The sequence below is a fragment of the Diachasma alloeum genome, unplaced genomic scaffold (assembly GCF_001412515.2).
Source record: "Diachasma alloeum isolate Michigan unplaced genomic scaffold, Dall2.0 Dall_scaffold_00188, whole genome shotgun sequence".
Taxonomy (NCBI): Eukaryota; Metazoa; Arthropoda; class Insecta; order Hymenoptera; family Braconidae; genus Diachasma; species Diachasma alloeum.
The window spans coordinates 733,356-754,936 of NW_021680354.1; the positions used below are offsets into that span (position 1 = coordinate 733,356).

Below are 21,581 nucleotides of genomic sequence, written 5' to 3' on the forward strand. Positions count from 1 at the left end.
ACTCGTTCCGTCGATATTCCACCGAGAAATCAGTTTGTAAAATCATTATTTATTTTTCCCGTCTACTTTTCGCGGTAATTACGCAGAAAAAAGAAATTTTAGTTTAGAATTCAGGATAAATTGACTTGTGTTGATGTATTCACGAACCACATGATTCAGTTACCGCCATTTTAGCCGGTCCGAGCCAGTCGAATCCTTTGTCTATTGTCAGTTCCCTTTATCAAGGCGAATTGCATACGTGCTGTCCAGTTTTAACGATCGAAATATTCAAGAGTAGACTGCCGAGTGCCTCCGGAGAAAGAAAAAGAGTAATATATCGATAATTATTTCGGATAAAAATGTTCTATGGAAAGTTGACTTTTTGCGTTCTAGAATATGTTGATACATGGGCTCGCAATAATTACGTGCTTCGTCTCTACACACGTGTTTGATTATTCTCTCGGTTTCTCTTATTATTGCAGGAGCTTTAGCTTCGATCGGGACCAAAAGCTGAGGTATTGGAGTTGAATCTACTGGATTCGTCGACACGACAGAATGCCGGAATCGTGCAAGCCGAGTGTACGGTAAGACCCAAAAATTTTTCTGTTTTTTTTCTCGCAGTCAACAGTAACTCGAGAGAACAAAGGAGTATTGTATCAGGCATTCCACAGGGAGTCGGTCAACCCCGGAGCGTGAGGCTCCTCTCGAAAGTCAATGAGGTTTTATTAATGTTTTTTTTAATGAGGGGCTTGAGGATATCCAAGTACTTTGGCTGTTTTTTATCCAGTGAAATGATTTTCTACTTTAGTAGTTGAACATCAGAGCTTTTATTTGAACCTAATGTGACCCTCAGTTTCTCGACATTTTACAGTGATTTTGTTATTTAAACTTTGCAGATCTGAATTTGAATGTCGATATTGAACTGTTAGGAAACATTTTAAAAATCTGGAAAAAAATTAAAAAGTCTACTTTTGGAGGCAGATTGATGGAATCATTTAAAAAGTGCAATTTGTGAAAATTACAAGCATCTTCTATGAATAATTTATGAACAATCAATTTTCCACCCTAAAAATTATTTGTTCAGAATCGCAACAAATTTATTCATATTCAGAATATTACCAAAAATCGATTTCATGCCTAAAAATAAGGTTTCTAAAAGTTTAATTTCAATTATTTATTTATAAACAAAGAATGTTTCAAAAACTAATAATTCTGTGCAAAATGTAATTTGAATGATGCTGAATATTCATGATTTTTTTTCAAATTTTTCTCCCGCAATTTCAGGATATCCGATGTCTATTTCGTCTCCAGTGAAGGGCTTTTCTAAGTTTCTGGACATTTTACAATGATTTTATGATTTAAACTTTGCAGATCTGAATTTGAATCTCGATATAGAACCGTTAGAAAACATTCAAAAAATCGGAAAAAAATTGAAAGTTTACTTTTGGAGAAAGATTGATGAAATAATTTAAAAAGTGCAATTTTTGAAAATTACGAGCAATTTCTATAAATAATTTATAAATAATCAATTTGCCACCATAAAAATCATTTATTCGGAATCATTACAAACTATTTATATTCAAATTTTTTAATGTTCCAAAAAATCGTTAATTTTCTGAATTGGTAGAGTAGGATAAGAGGTTTTTTTTCGAATTTTTTTTTTTGGCTAAATCCCTTCCCATCAATCTATGCAAGCAGTTTTTTCGAAAATGCACTCATCTGGTAACCAATTAGTTACCAATTCACTACAGAAATGTTATCATTCATTTCCAAAGTGATAATTCACCTACTGAAAGCCTCCAAAATAAAAATGGAAATATAAGGCAATGTGCAAAAAATAGGGGAAGCTGGGCTAAAATGGACACTTTTGACTTTTTAAAAAATATTAAAAACTCAAACAGATTTATCAATTGAGATCAATTCAGACTTATCACAGAGGGGAAAATTTGTTTTTTTCATTGAAAAAAAAAATCAATTTCATCAACAATTCAACCGGTCAATAAGATTTCAAACAAAGTGAAGTGTTCATTTTACCCCACCCTTCCCTATAGATACTGAATTCCACGACCAAGGGAAAACCTGGGGTACCGGGCAAATAATAATGCAGATGTTTAACACTTTATTGTCTATTTTGCTTCTAAATAATTAACTCGGGTGGGGAGATAAAATTTTCATTGACATGAAGATAACTTAGTAATGTAACAGTTGCAAAAAAAAACAGAAATTTTTTAATGTTTGTCATTTTGGTTTAACATTCTTAAACAAGTGGGAAATTGCTCTTGTCTCCAAGTGGTATAGTTATTTTTGCTAAAAAATTGGCAAAACGCTTTCGAGTGGTCATTTTGGACATCATTTTCTTCTATGGTACATAATTTATTGTTTATTTCATGTTATTAAATTGAATGAGATTATTCTTACCATTCCGTTTTTTCATATAAACGATTGTCTTTTTTGTGGTCGTATCACTCCCCTCACCCCATTGCTACTTCTCCGGCTGACATTCTAATCGCGTTTCGTCAAGTCACGTTTCGGTGTTTATATTTTCGTTCAACGGTCTCCTAGTTATTGAAAATGGCTTTTTTATCGATTCTGCATTCCACAGGTTTGTCATCTACATGAGCCATTTAAGCCATTGTTATCTATTATTATTATTATTATTATTATTATTATTATTATCATTAATATATTATAGAAAATTCAAAATTTGAAAAAATTATTATAAACATAAAATCGACAAATATATCGTAATTATGGCTCAACTTCGAAAGTGTGGCATTGAAACTATACTAACATTTTAAGCTATAATTGAATTCATTTGAAGCAAGATATCTCATATATCCCCGGAATCCCGATTTTCAAAAAATACTAAAATTTTGAAGGGCTCCTTGACCTCAGTTTTTCATTTGTCCCCATTCAACTGTTATGATCACGCTACTTGCAGCGTTTAGAACAATATGAATAAACTCCAGTTGAGTCACTGAGTGTAACGAAAAATAAATTCGGAATGGTGTAAAAACTAATTCATCATCGATAATTTTTTACGGGAATTCTGGCGTTGACAAAAGTAATAAATTAATCCATCACATTATTCCTTCAATTATTTATTTGAACAATAGTTTCTCGTTTGACTAGGGTGCTTCAATCAGTGGGAACCCTGTATATTCAATAATATTTCCCCCTCCATGGTACGGCCAGAGTTCAATCAGCGCAGCGCGGCCACTCGGACGTAGCACGCCATTTCGAAGCACCCAGAAACATGAATTATTTATTAGAAAAGTACGACACTGATTGTTCGAGATTTTTTCCAGATTTTAATCTTCTCTCTAATCTTGAAATGTTCATTTTCAATTGATGCCCTTTCATTATGCCCTTTTTCCTGTCACATTCGATATTCATTTTTTCAATTAATTGTTTATGATTTCTCTCATTGTAAAAAACAATACGACCGATGGGAGTCATATCTCGCAATTTATCAGCTGTTGAATTTTTATATTACTATAAATGATTTGCTCATGTTCTAATTCCTACACGCACAAAAATTTTAATAAAAAAACCCAACGAATTCGTTAGAACATTTTATTGGATTTCTATTGAACTTTCTATTAGTGTTTGGCCGATTATATTGAAACGTTCCACAGAAAATATTTAATAGAAAAAGTCAATAGAATTCGATTTTTTGATATAACTTATTCTATTGATGAGATATTTTCTATAGAACTTCCTCGGCTCAAAATTTCCAATTTTTTTTGGTTGATGAGAAGAAATTAAAAATAGAATGAAAAAAAACGTAGCTTATTTGAGCCGAGGAAATTCTATAAAAATATCTGAAGAGAAGAAGTTGTATAAAAAAATAAAATTCTATTGCATTCTTCTTTTGAATATTTCCTATCGAACATTTCAATAGAATCGGCAAAAAACTAATAGAAAGTTCGATAGAAATCCGATAGAAAGTTTTACTGAATTCGCTAGGTTTTTTTATGAAATTTTTTCGTGCGTCTATCCAAAATGTAATTTGAATAATACTGAATACTCACGATTTTTTTTCAAATTTTTCTCACGCAATTGAATCAACAAATTTGATGATTCAAAATGGTTGAATCTATAGTGTGGTCTATACCAAACTACAAAGGATACTTGGACATTCTTAATGACAAAAAAAATTTTAGCAAACATTGAAAAATTTCATTTTTCAAGGACATTCATGACACCCTCAACATAATAGCGATTTCCAATTTATCGACTGAATCAGTTAAATACTATTTCATCAGCGTTAATGCAATGAATCTTATGTTAATTTGACCTGAGTTAGACAAAATTGTCTACAAAAACTGAGTTGCAATGGGAATTGTGAAATACCAGAGTTACTTTAGAAATTATGAGATACCTTCGTATTGAAAAAATCGAATTACCCTCACGTATGAAAATAATGAATAAATAACCCTAGCGCTGTCTTTAAAAAATTATATAAGATTTTTAAACTAAAATTCTATTACTTCTTCGTCGATTCAATTAAAAAATTCTGTAGCTTCACTACTTATTTTTTTTTATAAAAAAAATTGAATAGAATCTATTAATTTAATAAAATCTAGAAAAAGTCCAATAAAAATTATTCTACAGAAAAAATGTGTAGAATTTGATCTTTCTATACAACATTTCCTGTTGAGAATGTTCTGTAGGAATTTTCTGACCTAATTTTCCAAATTTTTTCTACATAATTTTGGTCTCCTTCATAAAAAAAATCAAACAAAAAAGCTTGAGAAATTTGAGTCGAGGAATTATTTACAAAAATATTTTCTATTGAACATTTTTATTTAAGAAAACTGTCAGAAAAGCTGCCGAATTTTTTAATAGAATTCGGCGAAAAATAATAAATTGTTTAATAGAAATTCAATAGAAATCCAACTGAATTTTCTAACGAATTCGCTAGGTTTTTCTATCAAATGTTTTCGAACATGTGTACCGGAAAATGCAGCCAAAAATTTTCCACAGTGCGCTCTCCTTATCTAAATACACATTCCAATAATATCCTATTCTCTTCTCCACAGATTCGGGGAGGATTATTCCTTGTACGTGACCAACTTGCCCCTTGAGTTGAACGAGGTGAGTAAATTTCCATCCATTCCCAGATAAATTTGAATTTATAAAATCAAAATAACCGTGTCTCCTTCAATTGCACTAAAAACAGGATGGAATCGCGAAAATCTTCAAGGAATATGGCACTGTAAAGGCAATAATCGCTCCACGGGGCGGCCAATTTGCGTTTATCTCCTACGCAACATACAGTGAAGCAGAAAATGCAATAAGATCACTGGATGGGAGGCCTCCACTGGACTTGAGGGTCCAATTTCGTCGAAAAAGAAAGGAAGAGTCAGTCGAGAGACACGAGGAGGTCCAGCCAGGCCAATTCCCAGACGAGCTTTCCCCACCAGTCCCCTCATTGATGGAACAAGACCACGTGCTGCCCAAGACCAGTGTCACTTACTCTCACCACGCAAGTCACGATTCACCCGTTGAATTACTTCGCAACAAGTTTCCTGCACGTGAATATTCCATTGCTCCAGCTTACCCAGTGATGTCCCCAAATTTTGTGCATTATCCTTACGACAGGATTGAGTACGCTGATACAAATGCATTGTGGACGAGAGGGTCCCTGACAGTCGACGCCGCAGGACGTAGACACGTAACAATGGGCAGAGGGCACACATCATACAACATATCTGAACCTCGTCCAAGAATCATCAACGATATTGCCAAAATTTACGAGATTCGACATTCAGGGTGCTACAAGTATGGATCAGATCAGTGTAAAGATTACTGTGGGGAATGCATGCACTGTTCAAGAGATGCAACACTGTGCTGCTCAATATGTGAGGGATTCTACTGCAGTCGAGCCTGTCAAGCTGCTGACTGGCCAAAGCATCAAGAACAGTGTGGAAAAATTCCTCCTCTGGTCGGTGCTAACTCTCACCAGTGCAGCAACAAGATTGACACAAATGTCCCAGTGGATTCACAGCCAGTTGTGGGAATGGAAGTGAAAAAGACGAGTCAGCCAGCTGGTAAAATTCAAGGAGAAGTAGACGAGAAGAAGAAGGTACCCCTTCGACGCCCTAAATCAGTGGTCGAACCAATTCCAACAAAAATTGTTACTGTGGAAACACCTGCGGCCCCAACAACATCCGCTGTAACTCCACAAGCTAAACAGGAAAATACTTCGCCTCGCGTTGAAAAACCGGCTTCAAAACAAGCTGTGGAAACTATTGCAGCAAGCCCATCAGTGCCACGAGGAGACAACAGTGGAGCCAAAAGTATTCGTAATGCTCATGCGATGACTCGTTCCAATGCTGACAATTTTCTTCCCTCATCAAGTTTCACTGAAGTGCTGATTACCTCTGTTAAAGAGCCTGGAAAATTGTTTTTCGTTCAGAAAATCGAGGACAATCCGAAAATCGCTGAATTGATGGAGAAGCTCAATGAAAGTATTCAACAATGTCCATCAGTTGATAAACCAGTCGTTGGGGAAATCTATGGAGTGATCTATGATAACGTTTGGCATCGTGGGCTTCTTCTGTCCTTCAATCCTACAATTGTCGATTACATTGATTGGGGCACAGCTGAAGAGTTGTCATCATCAGCCAGTGGTTTCAAGGCTATTGGAAGTTTGGCAGAGCCACCGAGATTTTCACAACTGATCAAACTGCCGCAGAAATTCTTTGACAAATCCAAGGATCTTGATATTGATGCGGTGATGTCAGTGAAAAAAATAAATGTGAAGACTGAGAATGGAGTTCACGTCATCAATGTCGACATGTTCGAGGAGAAAACGCCAGTTGAAGAAGTTACTGTTGCTGCAATTACACCAGCTGCACCGTCAGCCACACCATCGGCTAAGAGACCTCCCAGTGTATTGAATTCTGTCACTGTAGGAATGAAACTCGTCGCAGAAATTGCATATGTCATTGATACTAGGGCAGTTCGAGTTGTCGTCAGCTTTGATGCCATCAATGAGGCATTCGAGAGTTTGCTGACTCCATTCAAGGATGACTGCGATGGAAGAGCAGCGAGCTGCGTCAATTACGAGCCACATGTTGACGACTTGGTTGCAGTCAAGAAACCAGATGATGAGTATTGGGTCCGTGGTTACGTTTTGAAGTATCAACCACCAAGCATTGAGATTGCTTCTCTCGACGAGGCAGCCATCATCACTTCTGTGGAGAAGATAATCCCACTGACTCCTAAATACAGTGACATTTGTATTTTCTCTGCAATCATGAATACTAGTTCAGACCAGTCGTCCTTGGCTTCCCTTGAGGTAGGAAGTGTGGTAGAACTGGATGTGACTGCAGCCATGAACTCGAAGAGTAACAATGATGCTAGGGCTGTGGTGGAGGTGACTATGAAGAATGATCAGTCAGTCATAACGAAAGGACTGCAATTGAATGAATGGACTCCATGGGAAGTAGAATTCTCTAAAGTGGACGTGACGCTGACAGAGACTCCTGATACGAAAATTAATGACCCAGGAACTACAGGACAAGAAACAGTTCGCGAGACAAACAACAAAAATAATCGTGAAGAGAAAGACAAAGGAAAGGTGGAAAATTCGTCATCAGAGGCGAAAAGAATAGTTGAACGTGTTGAATTGAAAAATAACACCAATGTGATGATTCAGTCGTATCGCAGCCCCAGTCTGCTCTTTCTTCGAAGTGTTGAACCTGAAGAAATTGAGAGACACAATCGTTTGATGCAGACAGTAGCCAAGTGTGCTTTGACATCATCACCATTAGAGTCACTTCCACAACCTGCTGAGTATGTTTTAACCCAATTTGAGGATGGCAACTACTACAGAGCCATGGTGTTTTCCTCAGACCCTGAGACGAAGCAGATCAAAGTAGTTTACATTGATTATGGCGACATACAAATGACAACTCTGGACAAACTGAGAGTAATGCCAGAATCTCTGATGAATGAAGTCTGCTGCGTCAAGAAGGTGAAACTCTACGGTATCAAGTCGGGCCCTCCAACTGAAGAGGCTGTTCTTCATCTGGCAAATGCTGTTGCCTGTGAGGAGCAGTTTGTGTATCAACGGCACAGCTCGATCAAGGATGAAGACCATGTGATTCTCAAGAGTACTGCAACGGGCAAGAGCTTCAATGATCAGATTAATCAGTTACTGACACCAACGTGGGAACGAGAGGGCAAGAAAAACGAAAATTGTCAATCGTCAGCTGCAGAAACGTCAGCTCCACCAGCTTCAGAGGCACAATCGACTCCAAAGGAACAGGTCGTCATTCTTCAGCCAATCAGCAACAGTGAGTGCTTCACGTTGAACGACATGGCTACTGGAAAACTTGGTAGCATTGGTGAGACTGTTCCTGCTTTGTTCCTCGAGACCATCCAGCCAGGATGCAAGTTCGTGTTTGGACCAGAAGACACGGAAATGATTGTTCACGTGACGAGTGTCATGCCAGAAATGATGAAGAAGTACAGTGAGTCGTCGAGTCATTACATTCCACGTGACAACGAACTTTGCATCGCTCTCTTCGAGGATGGCCAGTGGTACAGAGGCTGTTGCTTCAACTCCAAGGCCACAGCCACGTCTGCTCTCGTATTCTTCCTCGATTTCGGTAATTTATCGGAGGTTCTGCACACTGATATCAGGGAGATGACGCGGGATTTTTTGAAGCCAGAGGCCTTCGGCTGTGTCTGCAGTCTTTATGATTTCATTGATCCAGCCACTTCTGAGGTAGCACCACCGGTGCTGGCGAGACTGGAGACTCTTCTGCTGCAGAATGAAACGTACAAAGTTGAAATTGTCAGTTTTGATGGGGACGAGTACCAGATTAAATTGCCGGAGATTCAGTCCAAACTTGTGGAGGAAGGCTTGCTTTCGGCGTGAACAACGACGGTGTGCTTGAGATGAAAAAAGTATTTTTATTTTTTCAACTATAGCTTTATTTGAGTTACTACAGCAGTGAGTTATAAAAATATTCACTGTGTTTTTTTTCTCTATGACTCTTTTTTTACTTTTATATTCTGATTTTTTGTTATCAGGTATTATTTGAGGGTAAAATCGTTGCAGGAAAACGATGAATACTGTTTTTCAATATCATAGGCTCAACAATGGTGAACATTCTTTTTCTTATCAATTAATTGATGACTTATTCTCTTTTCTTGTCAGATTCCATTTGTTCTGAACATTTTCACAAATAGTTATCGAAAAAGAGAATGAATATAATGTTAGACGTCAGTAACTTCTATTTGCTTCTTTGAAGAATCTCAGAGTTGAATATGAGATCAATAATTTTCATGTTTTTTTTACTTTTATTTTTTAATTTGTTCATTATTATGTATTACTCGATGGAGAAGTGAAAATGATGGATTCCGTTTTTCAATAAAATATCAAATGTTCAAAGATGTTTTTTTTATAAATTAATTAACAGCATAAATCCTTTTTTTTCTGTCAGATGTAATTTAATTTAAAAATTTTAAATAAGCATATGTCAAACTAGTGAAAACTCTCATGTTCTTTTTGGGAAAGCCTCTGCTCAAATTGGATGAATAATTTTAGTAATTTTTTTCATTCGGAAGGCTATTAATAAGAGGAACACCCAAAAATATTTTTAGAAATAATTTTATTCAAAAATTCTTATAAATTAACTGTACAATTTTATTCCCATCAATTAGAAACAGAAATCCTTTTTTTTTCGTTAGATATAATTTTAGTCAAAATTTTTTACAAACAGCTCTCGAACAAGTACAAATATCTATAATAGAAGTCAATAACTATTACTTTCTCCAAAGAATCTTAAATTGAAAAATGAAACCAATAATTTCCATACATTTTTTACATTCAGAACGCCCTCAATGAAAGAAAGAAGAATAAAAACATCAGTAAAAATAATTTGATTAAAAAATACCAATCAATTACGACTCCCCTAATTATCGAAAATTATTATCAAATAATAATAGCATCCCTCCTCATCGACTAGTCTCGCAACCCCCGAATTGCCCCGCGAAGCCCCTAAACCACTATGGAATGCCCAATGAAAACATTTCCCCTCTCCATTGCCTTGTTCGGCCTGGAGATGGTCCCAGAGAACGATTCGAGGTCACTGGGGCTCTGAGTCGATTCGAAATCCGACCAGGAGGCTCCAGCATCAGTGACGAAAGATCTTTCCGACTTGTCAGAATATCCCGAATCAATCACCCCAGATTCATCGATCCTGAAGAGTCTCTTGGGCAGCTGGCTCTTGCTCTGCCTATACGTATTCCCCCAGCTGTCACAGGAGTTTCCCCACTGGAACGTTCTGGCCCCGTGCTGTACTCTAATGGGGCTAATGCAGGGGGACTGTCTCCCGGATCCCGAGGTCGTTATCATACTGAGCATTGAGCTGGTCCTGGGGAGCGACTTCTTCACTGGGACCCAGAAGACAGACTCCTCATCCTCCTCCTCCTCCTTGAGTTTCTCCTCCTTCTTAGCATTGATCATCCAGTCGTAATCCGGCTCAGACGACAGGGTCGGCGACCTCGGCTCACCCTCACTCCCACTGTCAGATTCCTTGAAGCTCAAAGATGTCGACGACGCCGCCGATTTAATATCCGCATCACTGCCCCCCTCACTGCTGCAGGTCTCAGTCTCACTCTTGCAGTTCACGTACCCATTCTCGTCCTCATCAGTGTCAGTACTTTCGAGAGCCCTCACCAGCTTCCTCACGAACTTCCTGGACCCCGGGGACGTGTACGTCGGCTGGGGGGAGGACCGGCACTTCTCCTGGAGCTCCTCGATGATGTCCTGAATGAGGGACATCTCCCCCGTCCGTGTCTTCTTGATTATCTTCTCCATTGCTGTCGACTTCTTCTTCGACACGATGAACGCCAGGTTGGAGGAGGCGTTGGAGCTGTTGCGTGACACAGTCATCTTCTGGTCCTCACTGATCGGCAACAGGGGACTGCGGAATGATGGAGACGTTCTGGGGGATCGCGCTGGGGACACCATGATCACGCGAATGCGAACGTTGTCGGCCCTGCAGGAGTCGCAGAGCTGGAGCTTCTCGAGGAGGCTGGAGGGTGATGATGTCGGTCGAGGTGATGGTCTGCGGGGAGCTGTTGGTTCCGGTGCTGGGGGGGACTCCTTCGGGGGCTTGGGGGCGTCTTTACGGGGAGGTTTGAGGATCGGAGGCTTAACCTCTGGGGGCGGGGGGGCTTCGACTCGGGGAAGGAAGAACAGGGACTTGTGGTAAGGCTCTGGAGAGGCTTGACGGAAGGGTTTGACCGGGGGTGAGCAGGAGATGATGTCCGAGAAGTTGAAGACAGACTCACGACGAATAGGTCTGGATATCGGAGATTCCATTGTTGACGTCGAGAAGACGGAGACGGGGGACCCCTGGGGCGTAGACGACGTTCGGACCTTGAAGTTCATCAGAAACGAGGACCTGAAGTCGGGGGTTCTGCAGGGGATCGAGCAGTCTGGGCTCCTCGGCTTCTTGGGAGTTGTCGGCTTGGTGTACGTCTGACGACGAATGCGCAGGCACTCGGGGTCCGGGTCGTCCAGGTCTGTCACCATTATCTTTTTGGATTCTGACGGGGGGTCCTCGTTCGGTAGGGAGAACTTCAAATCGTTGAGAGCTTCTAGGCTCAGGTCCAGCTTCGGAGGGGGCGGCAGGACGATGTTAATGTTCTGGATCTTTCGGGAGATCGACATCCGGGGGAAGGTGCCGCTGGCGTTCAGGCGCTTCTTCTGTTTTGAGTGCTTGCGCTCGAGGGTGCCGTTCTGGGCGATCATTGAGCTGTCCGGGGATTTTGAGGTGAAGTCTTGGGTTTTTTGGACCTGCCGGTAGAGCTTGTGTAAGTTTGTGAAGCTCTGAGCGTCGGAGAAGACGGATTTGTTGCTTCCTGGAAGCAAATGAAAATGGAAATTAGGTTGTGGAATTTAAATAATTGATTGGAGGAATTCATTTAGATTAGAGGAATTAATTGATTAGTAGAATTTCATTTATTGATTAGCATGTGGGGAGAAATTTAATAGAAAATCTAGCTTTTTTTCAGAAAAACTTAAATTTCGATTTCATTATTAGAAGTGCTTAAGGATATCCAAGTATTTTTCAGTTTGGTACAGCCCACATTATAGGTTCAACCATTTTCAATCATCACATTTGTAAATTAAATATTCATCGTCATTTAAATTAAAATTTGGATAAACAATTGCATAATTGTGAGATTTATATAAAATTCGTTGTTTATAAATAAATAATTAAAGTTCCGGAACACGGATAAAAAAATTGAATAGAAAAGTTAAGCGGATTCGTTAGAAAATTCTAATTGATTTCTATTGAACTTTTTATTCGTTTTTGTCTGATTCTATTGAGATATTTTTTGTAGAATTTCCTCGACTCAAGTTTTTTTGTTTTATAGAATGAAAAAACTTGGAAAATTTGAGCCGACGAAATTCTATAGAAACATCTGAAGAGGATAAGTTATATAGAAAAATTGAATTCTGTCGAACATTTCAATAGAATCCGCCAAAAACTAATAGTAAGTTCAATACAAATTCAATAGAATTGTCGAACAAATTCACTAGGTTTTTCTATTAAATTTTTCCCTGTGTGAAACTCTATTTGTTAAGTATGAAATCCATTTCTGGTAAAATTCTAAATATGAATAAATTTGTTATTATACAATTTTGAACAGATGATTTTTATGATGGAAAATTGATTGTTTAGAAATTATTCATGGAAAATACTCGTAATTTTCAAAAATTGCAATTGTTAAATTACTTCTTCAATCTTCCTCTAAAAATAAGCTTTCGAATTTTTTTTTCAGGTTTAAAAAATTTTTTTTAACGGTTTCAGATCGAGATTCAAATTCAGATCGGTATAGTCGCCCGGTGGCCTGGCGTAGTGGTTAAGGCCGTTGCCTCACAACGGACAGGTTCCAGGTTCGATTCCTGGCCGGGTAGAATGGTGAGATCTAACCATTTTTGAAGTCTTGATCAATCGCCATATAGTCTCATCAGACTCGAAGCGATATAAAATAAGCATAAAAAAAAAAAGATCGGTATAGTTCAAATAATACAATCATTGTAAAAATTCCGGAAACTTAGGGTCAAATGGGGCTCAAATGAAAGCTCTGATATTCGACTACAAAAAGAAAAGAGCATTTCACTGAAGAAAAAAGAGCTAAAGTACTTGGATATCCTCAAATAATTTTATTGGGCAACTTTATCGTGTCATTTCTTTACAGATATTTGAGACAAAAGTCTATAATCTATCAACGCTTGTTGGCAATTTTTATATTTATTTCTCATAATTATATTTAAAAAATTAGAAATTTCGTGCCGAAGAAGCCAAAGAATTTTTATAGAAAAAATTCGAATAGAATAAATTATACAGAAAAATCAACATCTGTAGATTTTTTTTCTATCAAAAAAATTAGAATAATGCACCATGTATTTGCATTATTTTCAATAAACTTGATACAAAAAAACTTTTATCAAATGGATAACATTTGCAAGTTATCAAGTCTTGCGATGGGGGAAGATTTTCATTAATTAAATTTGCAAAAATTCAAGATTTCATAAATTGAATTTTTCCCCATCGAAGAACGTCAGTTTTAGAAGAGAATTGATTTCTTTTGGAGAAGATTCTCGAAACACGAGAATTCTCTAAAATTTTCTTGATAACAGTGACACCGGAGTTATCATTCTCCTACATATAAGAAAAAACTCGAAATTTTCTAACTAGTTGAATCCATTAAATACGTTATCACAATAAAACATCCTCAGTATAAATATCTCAAGAAAACTCATCCCAGTTGTCAAAACAATTATTTACCTTTGAAATTTTTAGTGGTGAGCGCAGACATGGAGGAATTCTTCCTATTATTCTTCCAGGGTGCAGGGCGATTCTCAAGTGCACTTTTATTTATCAGAATCTTCGGTGGTTTGGAGGAATTATTCAGGTACCACTCAGGAATCGAAAGTTTCTCCAAAGATCTCTTCACTCTGACTTCCGCTTCCGTCAGCCGCCTGTTTGGGCTGGTATCCAATCCCTTCTTCTCATCACAAGTTGGGAACATGTTTTTTTTTATCCAAGATGTAGAAAGAGCCATTGTTGAATAAATGACTTCGCGATATTGATCCGAAACACAGGAAAATGTCAAATAATTTGACGAGAGCCGGAGAACTTTCAGTTTTATTTATTGTCCACAACGAATTCACTTCAGTTATTGTCCGGAGACTAGTTGTTTTCTCTATAATGTTAATTTTGCAACTGAAGAAAATTCGGCGATTGCAGGGGTTTAAATAATGTCGGAGGACCTGAAGGGTCGGAAGGGGGTGGGGGCAAGGGGCGAGTGCTGACCAATGGGGGAGTCGGGTCAAATCCCCTCGGCAGGACGACCTGTCTCTGCGCTGCTTCCGGGGACCTAGTCTGGCGATCAAGGTGTCCTACCTGTGGTGACATTTCGCCAAGCTCGTCAATGAGCCTCAAACAATAGGGGAACATTTATGACAGGGATTACGGGGGATTGGTTGGGTGGATTGGCACGGATTGTAGTCTCTTAAGGCGTCACAGAAGGCCATCGTTTCTTCGAAATTTTCAAACTAATTTCGTAGGTAGAGCTACTTTAATGTGCTTCGATTTTGGAAAACAACTTTTGGCAGAAGATTTGTTCCAAAATTTTTTAAGGGGAGACTACTACGAGGTTTAAAAGTCGCGGGTTATTGGAATGAGATTTCTCATACATTGAAGATCGTTTATTTATGTCTAGAAATGAATCATTAATGCAAAAACATAATTGTTTATGGTTCGCCTTCCCTGCAAACGCTTAAAATGTTCAAGACTTTTCTCAAGATTGTGGAAAAACTATGTGCAATAACAATTACGAATTAGTTTTTTGAAATTCAACTCCTACACAGCAAATCTCATTGTTTTTTAAATAAACAATCGCACCATTCGTGTAAAATAGCCCGAATAATGTTTCTGAAAGAATCGAGAATATATTTTGAATATTTTAAGGATTATTTTTCTGCCTATTTTACATGAATGGCGCAAATTTTTATATTAAATGAAACGAAATTAGCTGTATAGGATCGAATTTCATTCGTCATTGTTACTGTACACATTTTTTTAAAAATTTTGAAAAAAAACCTTGGGTGATATTTTTTTTGGGATATATTTGAAATGGGAAAAGAGGTGTGATCTCTCTATCGAGAAGTAGCGAGGTACCCTCGCACTATGTCAAATCTGTAACGAAATAAACTAAAATAAGTGCGAAAATGGAATTTTTTCAGTAGAGTACAACAATTTGACGGCATTTGAGAGAACTTGATTCAAGCGCACGGGGAGAAATATTCAATAAAAATTACGTGTTTTTTCCGCAATTCCGGAGGGCAATGTGGTTGTAGGAAATTTTGCGGAACTGTCACGTAATTTTCACCTCAAATCACGGAATTTTTCCAGAGCGTTCCGTAATTTTTACCTGAATCCCCTGTGGAAAATTACGATACCATCACTCAAATTTTCTGAGTCGATTCCGTAATCGGTGAGGGAACTGTGAGTCCCGTAATTTTTACTGAACATTTTTCTCCGAGCAATAGAAAAATTTTCAAAAAAAATTGCACTTATCCCAGTTTACTAATTTGCCACAGAAATTTATTTTGGGATATCCTGAATATTTTTCCAGGCTGTTTTAAAGGACTAGGGGTCATTTAGAATCCAGACGTTTCCAGTTATTCAGGTCAATATTGTGTTATGACTCACATTCCATGTACAAATTATTGGTTTTCTTCGCTAAACAAAACGGAAATGAAATAAAATAGCCATAGGAGAAAATGAAATGACGCCACTTCATATAAATTACATATCGGTTGCAAGAGTTCCGGATTCTTCGTGTATGACTGCTTTTACGAGTGGCCTGGACGCCAGACGTCCGGGACACCGGGATTACGGCCTCCCGGACGCCTCTTGTACGGGGCCCTTTGCTCGAAGGGGGTCATAAATTGTCTCCTGGTTTTAATTGTTTACCTTTCTACTGGCAGTTTACCTGAACATTGAGTCTCCTTGAGTGAAGATTTTATTTACTGCATTTTGGTGTGATTTTTTTATTTAAATACAGATAAATATTCCTTGATCGAGCAAGTGACGACGGGTTGATCATTCATTTTGATTAGATGAGAATAATAATTGTGAGAATTTTTTGTATTGTTGTTTTTCTTTATTTTTCATTTTTGCGAAGATAAGGGGGAAGAATTGTACGAAATATTCAGGGGTGCCATCATCTTCCATCATACACTGAGAGGAAAATGACAAAGTTCTCAAACAAGTCGTACTTGTGCCAAGAAAGTTTTTTGGAAATGATCAAAAAACGATTTTTTTGTGGCACCATGCAGAGAGTGCGCTGGAATGAAAAATTTTTGTCGCAAAAATAGATTTAACAGTTAAAAAAAAATTGCATTCTCTGTACACACAAGAAATGTCATTTCTAGCACTACTTCTTCGTTATTCGATACTCCCATACGTATTTTGCTCCCGAACAATCTTTGTTTTATGCGAAACAAGGGATAGTAGTTTTTCGTTTTGGCTGTCTAATAATCACAGACAACAAATGAACCCTTAAATAAAACAATAATAATGATATGATAGCAATTTTGTAACTTAGGGATAAAATATTTGTTGATAAATTTTCCTCTATATGAGATATTTTCATCCTGGAAAGGCACCGTCTAGTGTGACTTATCCGCCTCTTGAACAAAATATTTCGTTGCTATCGAAAGCAGAACAATTATTCATGTTTGAGACTTTCAAATTCGAACCAAAAAATTCTTTTTTGGCAATTTTCAATTAGCGATTTTGTTGGCCCAAACAAGGCTTGTTTGACAACATGTTAGTTTTTCTCTCAGTGTATCTCCGCAGCGTCTAGACGGATATTAATAAATTTTGTCAAAAATCTATTTTTTTTATCAATAACTGTTGTCTTAATTTCTTATGTGAAGTGGATTTTCTCATATTCTTTTATCATTTTCATAACAAATACCTATGATATTGGAGAATGTTTGAGAAAATCAAGAAATATTGAGTATAATTATTCAAAATGTTACGTTACGTACGAAAAAAATTTGAAGAATGGAATATTCGGCATTTCGGAATATTATTCAAAGTTGCATAATTTCAGATAGGAATCGGCGCAAAAATTAATAGCATTTTTAATAGTTTCAAGAAGATTCTGAAAAAACTCCAATAGAATTCTTATAAACTTTTAACAGAAAGTCTATAAGAATTTATTGCTAATGTTATTTAATAGATTTCTTGACACATGAAATTAACAAATAATGTTATCAAACTGATTGAAATGTTCCAAGTGGCGTTTAAAATCGTTCACCTGACTCCGAATAAATTAAAGATGATTCAAATACACACCAATGAATTTTGGCGTGCCTACTTATCATTCATTTGAAAAACCATTTCTATTTCATTATTTTTTCTAGAATTATTTAAATCTAGCATATTGTGTTACTAGTGTTATTTTCTATATAATTTTCTCGGCTCAAATTTTCTATGTTTTTTCATTTTATTACCTCTTCTTTTCATCAAGAAAATCAATCGAAAAAACAGAAAAAAATAGAAATTTGAGCCGAGGAAATTTTGTAGACAATATCTCAATAGAATAAGTTCTATAGGAAAATCGAATTTCATTCATTTTTTCTCCCGAATATTTTTTATTGAACATTTCGATAGAATTGGCCAAAAACCAATCTAATGTTTAATCGAAATCCGATAGAATTTTCTAGCGAATTCGTTAGGTTTTCCTATTATATTTTTTATGTGTGCTGTCGAGTTTCGGGGGTGCATCTGGTTATCAAGTGTTTGGTTTTTTATAGATCTGGAAATCAAGAGATACTTAAATATTCAAGAAATTACCGGATTCATCGATGAAGAAATCCCCAAAAATTTCATGTGACTTCGTTATTAAAAATTTCAAGCTTTTTCACTTAAAACTTCAAGAGCAATTTTCTAACAATGAACAAAAATAATTTGTTGTCCCCACGTTTTCTTTAATTATGTTGAAAAATTAATGAGGCGTTGAAACTCTTCAAAATATTGGGTGCAATTTTTCCCTAAACTCCGGATAATCCCCCGAGAATTTCATGAAAGATTCAACTAATTCTCCTGACATTAGTGGGCAAAGTCATCGAACAGAAGAACTGTATTTTATTTGGAACAGTTGGACGTACCAACTCAGCATTGATACCTGCATGAACAGTTTCCCCACATTGGGAAAACACTAACAATGCAATGCCCATAAATATTTTTTTAACTCCTCTTCCCCCACAGCTCATGGGCAAGTTGTTTTGGTCTGTTTCCTCAAAACTTGCAGTTACGGTAAATATTTGTCACGCGTCAATTATTGCAGTTGAAGCGTAGGGTAAGTGTAATATAATTGACAATGAATGCCCGTCGTGTACTGCGTCTTACGCTCATTTCCTACACCTCACCCCGCCCCTTTTGCAGTTCATTGAGCCCAGGTAGATGATTGTTTCGCAGGAATTGGGAATGGAGCATCATGAATTTTCGTGGCACTGCCCCTTGAATAGTTTTCCGAGAATATTCATAAATCAGTCATCATTGGCACACATTCAACCAGGGAAATATCCTTCTTGGATGTTTCTGTGTCAAGTTGGGAATTATGAATGTGAGAGGAAATAAATCGTTTCGGGGGAGGAAGAAGAGGAGAATAAAATACTGATTTGTAATTATGTTTTGGTCTTACGGAAAAGTCCCAATTCTATTTTGAAAAATGTAAGTTGTTGGGAGAGTTCTGTTGTCTGTTCACACGGAGAGAAAAATTCAATAAAAATTACCACAAGAAACGTAAAAATTACATTTCGAAATGTAATCCGCGAGCGAAGTAAAATTAAATGAAAGGTGTGAGTCGGAACTGAAATTGTACGAATCACCACGTAAATCAATTATTCAGTGAGTATAAAGAAAAAATTGGGAACATTCAGGGAAATATTTTCTAGAATTCTGAATCAGTTGAAAATTCAACTCATTTTAGTAGTGAATATTTGTTTTTGAGTTGAAATTTTGGTCAATTGTTGAATTTTCGTCTTATTTGTAATTGAGACTTCATCGAGAAAATGATGATTTCATCTTTATTTCTACGATTTGTTCCGTAAAAATTAACTACCCGTCTGATGACTCATCGCTGTGGGGACAACAAGTCGACCCGTAATTTTTCCCCAATGATTGAGAAATTTTACGGAACGGAACGTAGAAATAACTCACGAGCTTCATAAAAATTGTTGAACGTTCAAGAATTTTTGATTTTGGAGGCATAATAAGTCGGGAAGTTTCTGTAAGATTTTACTCCTTTGGGAAAAATTACGTGACAATTTCGTACTTTGTTCGGCGATGAACTTGAAAATTCACTGAACGTTTCCGATTTCAGTCAGTAGTCCGGTTTGCCCCAGGGGTCCGTTTTGCCCTGCGGTCCGTTTTGCCCTACCCTCCCCTATATAATCGATCTTCAATGTATGAGAAATCGAATTCCCATAGCCCGCGACTTTTAAAACTCATAGTAGTCTCCCCTTAATTTTTCTCAATTTTTCTTTTTTCCTTTAATCGTAATTTAATCGTAATTAAATTTTTTCCTTTAATCGTATGTCGCTAAAAAAACCTGGTGTATCGATGTATTGTCACTGTTTGCCAATATACTAGTGATTATAAAACATTTAGTAGATATTTATGAGCGAATGGCTGAATGAAAGCACTCTCCAACGAATTCCTAACATTGTTTAACTATAGAATAAATTTATTCCAGACATAAATTTATTCTAACGATTTATTTAGCCAATAAAATTGATCGCCTGATTATTATTATTTATTTCGATACTTAACTGAGGATTTTATTGACTGGGTTTGGTACAACTGGGTTTAATTTACAGAAACGGAATTGATAGTTTTATTTTATGTCCGGATGAAGAATAAAATTAAAAATGTGATGGTTTTTCAGACTAATGGGTGAGTCCACAGTGATGGTATATTTAACCCGCTAATAGAATAAGGCTAATCATGTTAACTAATCCTTTTTAAAGTGTGAAGTAAGAGCCCATTTGAAAGTCAGCTGCTGAATTCATGAGGTCTGTCAGATTAATCAAGAAAAGCATATTTTTCCGGACGAAATTATGATTATCATATCAAGAATCATCATCGCAGTAGGAATTAGACTTTCACTGCGAGGAAATGGATTAAAACAACAGATAAAAAAAACGTTGAAATCACTGATGCAAATGTGGAACAGTTCTTTTTTATTTCATCATTTATTTTTCGTATTGAAAAAAAGGAGATTATTACAGCAAAATAAACGGTCGATAAAGTTTTGTCTACTCTTATAAAATTCAAAATCAGAGTAGAAATTACGATTCTTACTGAAAAGAAATTAATTCGGAAAAAAACATGCCATTTTATTTTTTTTAATCAATTTTTTCGCTCATGAAAATATTATGTAACCACTCAGCCAATTGTTGGACAATTTGTTTTTAAAAATTTGTCATTAATATTTTTTATATGAGAAAATGGGTTATCGTAAAAAAACAGTCAATGAAATTCTTAAAAAATTTCCGGGTGTCTTATGATACAACTGTAATGCTCATTATATTTAAAATCATCGTCAGAGTAGAAATTTCAATTTTTGTTCAGAGAAAATGAATTTGAAGAAACACTGGATTCTAATTCTATAGCGAAGTGATAAACTAGGAAAAGTGTGATTTTTTTGAAAATTTTTCTATTGCTTGAATCGAAAGCTCTCTCAAACGTGGTCAAATTTTTTAACTCTCCTGAAAAAATTACATTTTTGCACTTATCTTAGTTAACCACTTCGCTGCAGAATTTTTGTCAATATGATTTTTTTGTCCAATGAAAAGGACAAATTATTATCACTCAGTACGAGGTTTCACGAGGGTTATGGAATCACTCAACCAATTGGTGGACAAATAACAAAAAATATGACACTATTTTTCTGTAAAAAAGCGTTGTCATTAAAATAAAAATACAATTATCAGTAAATATTGCAGTGTCCATGATCCACGTCCATCATATAAAATCATCGTCAGAATAGGAATCATAAAATTAACTCAAAGAAACTGAATTTGAACAACATTTTTTTTCATTTCAAAAATTCAAACCGTGCGGTTTATTCTGCTAAAAAATTCAAAAATATAAATGTGTTTATAAAATTATTCTTCTTGTGTTTATCAGTTCACATCTCTTTCTTAAATGTTCAATCTAGAGGAGTTCAAGCGACAATCAATATGCTTAATAATCTTTCTATTCAAATTTGAAAAATATTGACATCAGATTTTCGTCAATATAATTTTGTTCCCAATGAAAATCTCAAATTATTTTCATCGAATCACTCATCCCATTGGGGTACAATTTACGATATTAACAGAAAAATTATCACCACTCATTCTCTCCTTTTGAAAAAGCGGATTGTGCCATAAAAGAAATGAACAGTCGAAATTCCCAACATAACTGTGTCGACGTGAAATTTCGATTTCGCCGTGAAATCCCTTTGGAGGTGGAAGAGAGAAGGCACAGGGTGGG

General features: G+C 36.5%; 2 protein-coding genes across 3 annotated transcripts; one reads left to right on the forward strand and one right to left on the reverse strand.

The window, feature by feature from the left end:
- Window positions 1–150: 150 nt before the first annotated feature.
- LOC107048379 lies at window positions 151–9,393 on the forward strand. 2 transcript variants are annotated; one of them, XM_015271526.2, is made up of 5 exons: window positions 151–308; window positions 462–563; window positions 5,025–5,079; window positions 5,165–8,904; window positions 9,031–9,393. In XM_015271526.2, the coding sequence occupies exons 2-4, from the start codon at window positions 535–537 to the stop codon at window positions 8,873–8,875; spliced, it is 3,795 nt and encodes a 1,264-aa protein (XP_015127012.1). In that variant the 5' UTR covers window positions 151–308; window positions 462–534; the 3' UTR covers window positions 8,876–8,904; window positions 9,031–9,393. The 2 variants fall into 2 exon arrangements, with proteins under 2 accessions (XP_015127012.1, XP_028982623.1); XM_029126790.1 differs by having other exon boundaries at window positions 5,165–9,393.
- A 607-nt stretch (window positions 9,394–10,000) lies between these two features.
- Window positions 10,001–14,085, reverse strand: LOC107048364 (proteoglycan 4-like). Its single transcript, XM_015271513.1, has 2 exons — window positions 13,809–14,085; window positions 10,001–11,871 (listed from the first exon to the last, which is right to left on the reverse strand). The coding sequence occupies exons 1-2, from the start codon at window positions 14,083–14,085 to the stop codon at window positions 10,001–10,003; spliced, it is 2,148 nt and encodes a 715-aa protein (XP_015126999.1).
- Between the last annotated feature and the right edge of the window lie 7,496 nt (window positions 14,086–21,581).

Coding starts and splice junctions, on each gene's coding strand:
- LOC107048379 (XM_029126790.1), top strand. CDS start 535: ATGCCGGAATCGTGCAAGCCGAGTGTACG. Junction 564..5,024: donor TCGTGCAAGCCGAGTGTACG/GTAAGACCCAAA, acceptor TCTTCTCCACAG/ATTCGGGGAGGATTATTCCT. Junction 5,080..5,164: donor TGCCCCTTGAGTTGAACGAG/GTGAGTAAATTT, acceptor CACTAAAAACAG/GATGGAATCGCGAAAATCTT.
- LOC107048364 (XM_015271513.1), bottom strand. CDS start 14,085: ATGGCTCTTTCTACATCTTGGATAAAAAAAAACATGTTCCCAACTTGT. Junction 11,872..13,808: donor CACCACTAAAAATTTCAAAG/GTAAATAATTGT, acceptor ATTTGCTTCCAG/GAAGCAACAAATCCGTCTTC.